The 9,838-nt window shown below is 37.3% G+C and overlaps 1 protein-coding gene across 5 annotated transcripts in view; it reads right to left on the bottom strand.

Annotated features, from left to right (window-relative positions):
• UIMC1 (ubiquitin interaction motif containing 1) overlaps positions 1–9,838 on the bottom strand; it is a 69,821-nt gene that overhangs the window by 23,494 nt on the left and 36,489 nt on the right. For all 5 annotated transcript variants that reach the window (XM_014539072.1, XM_014539073.1, XM_014539074.1 and 2 more), the window contains exons 9-10: positions 6,947–7,050; positions 3,898–4,051 (exon numbers count right to left, since the gene is read on the bottom strand). In XM_014539072.1, the coding sequence (XP_014394558.1) occupies positions 3,898–4,051; positions 6,947–7,050 (258 nt within the window). The remainder of the gene's footprint in view (positions 1–3,897; positions 4,052–6,946; positions 7,051–9,838) is intronic.

Here is a 9,838-nt window from a genome sequence, read left to right as displayed (position 1 = left end):
CTGTGTTTTTGTCGCTCGAATGAATTTTATTATTTCTTCAAGGTTCTTCACATATGTACACCTTAAGAGATATCAAGTAGGCGTAACATGTTCTCAAAAAATTAGGGTTGGCATGCAGAAGAATTTTGAGTCAGAGATTTTGCTGGTTTTGGCACGCACTCACAAAAAGGTTGCCCACCCCTGTCCTAGGGCAAAAAACACTAAGGAGAAAATAAATAAATGGGACTACATCAAAATAAAAAGCTTCTGCACAGCAAAAGAAACCATCAATAAAACAAAAAGAAAACCCACTGTGTGGGAGAACATATTTGGCAATGATACATCTGATAAAGGGTTAATATCCAAAATATATAAGAAACTTATACAACTTAACAAAAGGAAGGCAAACAATCCAATTAAAAAATGGGCAAAGGACCTAAATAGACACTTCTCCAAAGAGGACATACAGATGGCCAAGAGACATACAGAAAAATGTTCAAAGTCACTGATCATCAGAGAAATGCAAATTAAAACAACAATGAGGTATCACCTCACACCTGTCAGAATGGCTACCATCAATAAATCAACAAATGACAAGTGCTGGCGAGGATGTGGAAAAACGGGAACCCTAGTACACTGCTGGTGGGAATTATGGCTGGTATAACCATTATGAAAAACAGTATGGAGTTTCCTCGAAAAATTAAATATGGAACTGCCATTTGACCCAGCAATCTCACTTCTAGGAATATCCTAAGAATCCTGAAACAGCAATCAGAAAGAACGTATGTACCCCTATCTTCATAGCAGCACAATTTGCAATAGCTAAGATCTGGAAACAGCCCAAGTGCCCATTAGCAAATGAGTGGATTAAAAAGCTGTGGTACATTTATAACATGGAATACTATGCAGCAGTTAAAAAAAAGAATCGCTTACCCTTTGAGACAGCATGGAGGGACCTGGAGAATATCATGCTGAGTGAAATAAGTCAGTCAGAAAAAGATAAGTATCACATGATCTCACTCATATGTGGAATCTAAGTAACGAAATAAACTGATGAACGGAGTGGATCCAGAGACATGGAAGCATGGAACAGAGTGCAGACTCTCAGAGGGAAAGCGGGGGAGGGTGGGTAGGTGGGAGGTAATCAATTAAAGACCTTGTATGCATATATGCATAACCCATAGACACAGACAATAGGATGCTGAAGACCCAGGTGGAGGACAGGGGCAGGCTGCAGGGGGTCCATGGGAGGGAAAGTGGGGACATATATAATACTTTCAACAATAAAGATTTATTTAAAAATAAAATGATCTCAAAGACATTTTCCAGAAAGCAAAGGCAAGCTGCCTTTGTCCTAGTCTAGATTAATTTAGCAAATCCTTTCCCCTTAAACAGTGCCTTTAAAGATCGCTCTAATTTTTCCATAGTTGTGAATAGATAGTAATGGCATTGAGCAATGAGTGAGCAGCTGAGCCAATGTAACCAGTGTAGTACATATTATAAAAACATAAAACTTACAGCAAAGTTAATCAGACACATATTTAATGATATGCATAATTGTTATTGTGCTGCACAGTAACTAGGCATAAATGGTAGACACTTCATGTAAATGACTCTAATTACTTTTTTTTTTTTAACACAGGCAAACCAAGCATGTCTAGGATCAGATTCAGAGGAAAACAGGAAGGAGGGTAAAGCTGGATATTTAACTCTGGGAGGTCTCTCTCTTATTCCGTACCCTTAGGCACTAGGCTACTGGTCTCCCAACCTGGGTCATGTATTTTCAAGAGTAACTTTTTCCACTCCATATTAAGAGAAGCATCCTTTTACCAAAGGTAAAAAAAAAATTAGGCTGAAGGCTTGCCTCTGTCTTCAGATATAAAGCTGAGAGGAACCAGAACAATCACTACTTCTGGCAAGGATGACAGGGGCAGGCAAGCTGGTAGAGAAACCAAATACACAGCAAACTTACTGAGGACCTATGCCAGGCACACTAATAGGTATTTTACATAATTCCTCTAACTTCCCCACCCTACCTACAGCCCCAAATTCTGTTCCTAGAGAATGGGATAGGTCTAGTGAGGACTCCCTCCTCCAAATTCTCTCATAAGGCCTAAAATGTCACCAGAGAGGGTAATTTAGGTTATTAGCAAGCTAACACCACTAGGAAGATTAAGAGGAAGCTATTGTTTAATGCTGTTTCCCTTGCTTCCTATCTTATCTAATCCACAAGAAAATATAGGGACCCCTACTTTCTTATGGGTTTATCCAAATCTATCCAGCCTTTACAGCCCAGGCTAAGCCTAGCTTCTCAAACTCATTTATTTCTGGACCTCAATGCTGAGTAGGTTGTTGACACAGACAATACCAATTGGGTAAGCATGTTTGGTGAGATACACATGACAGTATCTTCTTTCTCTGGTCACCAAATGCCTAGCCCCAGAATTCTTTCAGCCATTGGAACTCTCTGCTAAAAATCAGACTAAAGAGCTATGTCAAATTAAACTGCATCTAGAATCCTAGGCCTTCAATGCTCTTCTATTAAAAGATGTTGATGACCAGATTTAGGTCTTCACCTTTCATTGTATTTAAGACTACAATGCTATTCATAAAGAACCTTAAAAATTATGACAAAATATTTGACCTAGTAATTCACTATTGTGAGTAGTAACAGCACCTGAAAGTTCTTAAGTACTTACTGTATGCTAGGCACTGTGCTAGGCATTTCCTTAAAATACTCAATCTCACAAAAAACAAATAAGGTCATTACTACTATTACTTGACAGATGAATAAAGGAAAGCTTGGAAACTAGTTAGGGTCACATACTCTAGTGACAGAGGTGGGACTCAACCTCAGATTAATTGAACTCCAGAGCCCCCCTTTTTTACTACCACCCAAACTAGAAATATATCCTTGGAAAATGACCCCAAAATATAGCAACAACTTTAAGCATAGGAGGCTCAGTGCCATGTACATGGCAACTTGAAGCATTCTAAACACAGTTAAGAAAATGGAGGCAATTTGGATTACAAAATATTACATAGGCATTAAAATGTTTTTACATCTAACTTTTAGTGACTCATGAAGGAAATGTTATAAGTAGAAAAAGCAAAATACAAAACTTTACATTAGTCAAATCTCAACTATATAAAAACTGTCTGCACATGGAAAGACCTAAATTTACTGTTAAATTAAAAAAGACAAGTTACAGAATAATATAGGACTTAGGCCAGTGTGGTTCAGTGGGTAGAGCATCAGCCCGTGCACTGAAGGTCATGGGTTTGATTGTCGGTCAAGGGCACATACCTGGGTTGCAGGTTCAACCCCTGGCCTGAGTCTCTCTAAAAATCAATGGAAAAAATTATCCTCGGGTGAGGATTAACACACACTCAAAAAAAGGTAACCAATAGCTTCAGGGGGATACAGTAGAGACATGTAGCACATGAATGGAAATTAGAAATACTTTTCAGCTGCTGTCTTTAGGTAAGAGTTTAGTTACACACACACACACACACACACACACACACACACACACACACACACACACACGAGGCACTTATTTTGAATTGAAAATGGGCAACTCCAGATCTTAGTTCCTCAAGTTCTACAGGAGTCTCAATATTTGAATATATAAGTTGAAATGCAAAGTCCATGGCATCGCACTGCATTTTGGCCTACTATGGCAAAGAACAAGTTGAAACATTAAAAAGACAGAAGATTTCCCCCTTCCCCTTCTCCTCAGGTATGTGCCACAAAATAACATACCTGCCAAAATAATAAAGGACATGAAAAGTACTAAAAACTAATTAGATAGAAATCAAAACAAAAAACAACTATAACTTTGAAGAATTGTCTCTTTTTTCTGCACTGTATTGTATAGAATTACAAAACTATCACACAGACAGATAAGTCCTTACCTATATCTTGCCCCACCAGCCCATTACAGTACATGGCATGTCGCTCAATCTTTGTGGGTGGGAAGCCTTTGTCACATAGTGGGCAGGATACCTTGGTACTGGATGAGAAAGTAGAAGAAGGTATTTCCTTCTCAGCATCTTCCCTGTTACCAACCTAAAGAATATGACAAACAGCAATTGTAACAGCTTTACTTTATAAAATAATTTTTCTTTGGGAGAACTGCAAAAACTCCATCCATACTTCATTTACTTTCAGAGACAATACCAATTAGTTTGCAAATTCAAGACTGAGGATTGAGAGATAACAGTCAATAGTTATTCAGTGCCTGCTCCCTATGTGCTAAGTACTCTGCATGTAATATTCATTTAATCCTCATAGTGATCTAACAAAGGTATTAACATACCCTTTTTACACATGAGATAAGCATTGTCCAAAATAGTAAAACAAATTGCCCAAAGTTACGGAACAAATAAGTGGCAGAGCTAAAATTTAAACCAAAGACTATCTGGCTCAAAAAACTGAGGGCATTCCTCTCTATCACGCTGCAAGGCACTGTTCTCCTGGGTCAGTATACTGTGTATGCAGTGTTTCAACAGTCTGTATACCAACAGCACCTTAAAGACACTTTTTCAATCTCACAAAAGAACTGTGATATTTTACATGAGACATATATAAGGAGTTAGAAAACAAAAGAACTCTAAGCAAAAGAAGCACAATTAAAATTTAAGAACCTAGGTCTCTGCTTACACCACCTCTTGTGTTTTATGACTTTTGGACGGTTTTAATACAACTAAGACCCAATATTTAAGAAGGCCAAATAAAAGTCATTAAGACATTTCTGCTGAAGCCATTTTTTAAAATATGTTTTTTATTGATTTCAAAAAGGAAGGGAGAGAGAAAGATAGAAACATCAATGATGAGAGAGAATCATTAATAGGCTTCCTCTTGCACATTCCCTACTGGGGATCGAGTCTACAACCGGGCATGTGCCCTGACCAGGAATCAAACCTGGTTCATGGGTCAACGCTCAACCACTGAGCCACACCAGTCAGGCCTGCTGAAGCCATTCTTATATCTTATCTCTCTTGTTCCTCTCCTTGTGCTATTATAGTCATCATTTTTTTCAATAGTTGCCACTGTCTCTCAGAGGCAGTTTTATGTTACCTTACAGATCAGAACTGAGAACTCCGCAGTGATTAATTCAACAGTATGCATTAAGCACTGCAGTACTACTGCCTAACACTTGCTTCAAAGGACAGCATGTCCTGTCCAATCAATGTGAAACTGTCCTGCGTAGCCAGTGCTTCCATTTAAAAGCAAAGGCTGTCATTATGCCTTACTACAGGAAAAAAATAAACCATCTTCTAGTACAAGAACAAAACAGGACCAAAACTGCAATGGGTAGATAATTTGAGCTCTGAAACAACTGGGTTTTGGGGTGTGGGGGTTGTCTCTAAGTTTAGGCCATCCTGAAATCTACTGCAGTGAATGTGATCCACCAGAGAGGGAAACAGGTCATCTAAATACCAAATCAAACAGTTTCTACAATTGCCAAAATATGTTGTTTTCAACACATGTTTTATACTTAAAAAGACATATTCTGAAAGGGAAAAAAAGGAAAGATGAAAAAGGAACTAACAATGGTTGAGTTCCTATACTATGCCAGGTCTGACCAAACATTTTCCATAATCATCCCTCACAACAACCCAACTGACAAAGGTGTCTCGAGCTCCAGTATTACAGAAGAGGAAATTGAAGCTTAGAAAGACAAAGTAACCTACTGATCACAAAGTTACTAAGTAGGCAATCTAGACTCAAACCCAGGCCTGTATGATAACAAACCTTCAGTATTTCCATTTTACCATGGTGTGGCAAAAGCAAAAGTCACCCTCTTCCACTTTGTTTCTGAAAGTTGACTCTGTCAGGTACTGGGAGACTATATGATCCTATTATTCTCCTAGAGGAGGTGGGTCTAGAAGTTCTAGGTGTTGTTTATTCTAAGCTTAGTCACTGAGCTTCTTATAAATACAGGTTATTCTGTTCATAAATTTTATAATGAAAAGTCATCTTGTACATGCAAAGCCATTTGAGCAGAGGGGAGAAAATCAAAGATACTGATAATTTGCAAGTAGTCTTGAGGTGTTGAAAGTTAGTGTCGCCTGCGCAGTTACTTGGCCTTCTAAAGTTCACCAAGAAGAGAAATATTATATGACATGAATGTCACAGTGTTCACACACAGTACTATCCTCCTTTGCATTCATCACCAGCTCTATAAAATGTAGATAATGTACCTTCAACTCTTAATGTATTCAAGAGGGAATAGTCTATTACTGTCTTATTGTGAAGATAAGACCACTTCCAATCACACTCATAGGCAACTCAGAAGGTTTCTGAACATTTCTATATTAAAATAAGATATTTCTAGCACAATTAAAATGGTCTATTTATATATTAACTATGGGGGGAGGGTGAGTGGGGAGTGATAAACTGGGGAACTTATATTCAGATATGGGCACAGACAATAGAGTGATGAAGGTCTGGGAAGAGTGGGTGTGAAGTGGAGGGGGTCATTGGGAAGAAAAAAAACACACACAAGGGATATCTGTAATACGTTTCAACAATAAAGAAAAGAAATTGAAAACTGTATATATTAACTATAATGGAGGAGCCCCAAGCCAAAAAACAAAAATAAAAAAAATCAAGCAAAGAAACTTTTATCAGGACTATGCCATCAGGGATTAAGTCTCTGCAGAAATACTTCTATTTCTTTTACTACTGTAAAATACTATACAGCCATTTCTCAAAAGAGGCAGCTGGATTCCAAATCTTGATCTCTTACCTTTTAGCCTCAAAAGAAACTTCACTTCAAGAAATGAACTGCCCGACTGATGTGGTTGCGAGTCGACCTATGAACCAGAAGGTCATGGTTTGATTTCTGGTCAGGGCATATGCCCGGGTTGCGGGCTCGATCCCCAGTAAGGGGCATGCAGGAGGCAGAGGGCTACCAACAGAAAGAAAACACTGAGAAAAATTTGAGAGAATATTCACCTCCTTATCTGCCATTATTATTGTTACTTCATCCCGGGTCTCTCTGCTACCTGGAGAGACTTCTCTTTCAACATCAAAAGTTTCTGGGGAACTTAGCTGTGTCTCTGTAATTGAAAAAATATAAATCTCATTAATTTTCATTTTGTATTTTTAGTTAAAAAAACAAACATCTATTTCCCCTAAAGAGTATGATAAAACTGAGGTGGGCAATTTGCTAGATTCTTCATAAAGCTTTACTGAGGCATAATATACATACAATAGAATTCAGCAATTTTCTGTACAGTAAAACCTCAATATAACTGGCTAATTAGGGAGAGGAGGTGTCCATTAAAGCTGAAAGTCCATTATATAATAAAGCAGGTTTTCCGAAAGCATATGTTAAAAAAATTGACAAATTAGTTTACCTGTTTATATTTATGTAGACATGTTTGTGTAATTAAAATTAAGTATGCATAAAAATTTAATTTCATTGAAAAGTTTTCTATATGTATTACTGAAATTTTATATTTATAGGTATAGTAGGTACAGTAAATGTGTGCATTCACCAGTCACCGCAAGTAAACAAATGCACACGACTGGGGCATGGTTTAGCGCACATCAGAACATTGGCATACATTAAAACTGTTGCAGAAAGTCACGCCATTCGACAACAGAACCAATTACCACTGGCAATGCTGTGTGATCACACCCTAATCATTTACCAAACATTGTTTACAATTGGTGACTCTTGGATTTAAATATATAGACTACAGTTGTAAATATGTAATATTTAACTATGTCAGCGAGAAGTTACTAGTGTTTTTTCCAACATATGGCCTATTTGCTATAATTTGTTAAAAAATAAAAATGAATTAACAACAAAAAAGATAACCTGTTAATTTAATTACAAGCAAATTTTGGTTAAAAGCATTTTAAAATTAACAGGGTGTTAATTTTCACATATGACATATGGACCAGAAAATTTGTCCATTAAATCCAAAGTCTGTTAAATCAAGGTCCAAAAAATGGTTTACTCTATATAATTTGATGAGTTTTGACAAATATATACAATTTATACATATACCAGTTATACCATGTAATTACTACCACAATCAAGAGATATAAAACCTGCTCTGGCCCGGCCAGCGTGGCCCAGTGGTTGAGCATTGACCTGTGAACCAGGAGGTCACGGTTTGATTCCCAGTCAGGACACATGCCAGGGTTTCAGGCTCAATCCCCAGCGTGGGGCCTGTGGGAGGCAACCAATCAATGATTCTCTCTCATCATTGAAGTTTCTGTCCCTCTCTCCCTCTCCCTTTCTCTATGAAATCAATAAAAATATATATTTAAATAAATAAATAAAATAAAACCTGCCCTGGATGTTTTTGCTCAATGGTTAGAGCATCAGTCCAGTACAGAAGGGTCTCAGGTTCGATTCCTGGTCAAGGCATGTACCTCAGTTGCAGGTTCAATTCCTGGCCCCCATTTGGGAGGCAACCAATCAATGTGTCCCTCTTATATCCATGTTTTTCTCTCTTTCTCTCTCTCTCTCTCCCCCCGTCCACTCTCTCTAAAAAAATAAATGGAAAAAATGTCCTTGGGAGAGGATTAAAATATATATTAAAAAATCTTTCTAACACCCCAAAAAGTTCTCCCTTTGTACTCAATCCCCTCCTACTTGGCTCCTTGCAATGACCAGTCTACTTTGTGTCGCTATAGTTTTGCTTCTTCTAGAATGTTATACGATGTGTTGTCTTTGTGTCTGACCTCTTTTATTTAGTATAGTATTCCACTGTATGGATATTTCAGTTTGTTTATCCATTCATCAATTAATCCACTTGTCTTCTTTCCAGCATAGTTGTGCTTTTAAAGTATATTTATTTTGACAGAAAACAAAAACCTGCCAATATAAGTTCTGAAGTAAAAGGAATTATTAGAGATGACAAAAATTAGGGAACAGAAATAGAAAATACATTCTCAAGAAAGATATGCCTTTCTTTTTTTATTTTTTCAATTTCAATTGACACACAATATTATGTTTCAGATGTACCCCCCAGTGATTAGACATTAAAAAACCATCCAGAAAAATCTCATGCCCACCTAACACCATACATAGTTAATAGAATATTATTTACTAGGTGTATCAGTTAATAATGAGGATTTTTTTCAATAGGTGGAGTTACACATATGTTGATATATATGCAATTTGATATGTATGCTATTTTGTTGTATTGACAACTAGCTTCAAAACTTCATATGTCGTTTACCAGTCTGTTCGATGCTTCTCTGCCTCTGTATCTATTTTTGTTCATCAGTTTATAATGTTCTTTATTATCCATAAATGAGTGACAGTGGGAAGGCTGGGGAGGGTTGGGGGGCAGGGGGAGGTAAGAGATCAACCGAAGGACTTGTATGCATGCATATAAGCATAACCAATGGACGCAAGACACTGGGAGTGGGGTGAGGGCATGTGCCCGGGGGGTAGTGGAGGCTGGGGGAAGGTCAACTGGGAAAAAAAAGGAGACATATGTACTACTATTTGTAATACTTTAAACAATAAAAAAAAGAAAATAAACTTCATATGTCAAATTTTCTGAAGGTGTTAACATTATAGATATTTTTACACTTAAAAATATCTAATTTCGTGCCAAAAAAGGAGCATTTGTGGGAAGTTTTAATTCATTACTTTATTTTGAAGAAAAGTGCTGCTGAATACTTCGGGAACCTTATAGTGAACATGCTCAATCTCAAGATACTTGTGAACACTGGTTTAAACGCTTTAAAAGTGATGATTTCGATGTGAAAGACAAAGAACATCCAGGTCAACCTAAAAAGTTTGAAGACCAACAATTACAAGCATTATTGGATGAAGATGTGTATCAAACTCAAAAACAACTTGCAGAAAGATTAAAC

This window comes from Myotis brandtii, unplaced genomic scaffold (assembly GCF_000412655.1).
Source record: "Myotis brandtii unplaced genomic scaffold, ASM41265v1 scaffold208, whole genome shotgun sequence".
Taxonomy (NCBI): Eukaryota; Metazoa; Chordata; class Mammalia; order Chiroptera; family Vespertilionidae; genus Myotis; species Myotis brandtii.
This window is presented reverse-complemented; position numbering and strand designations above follow the sequence as displayed.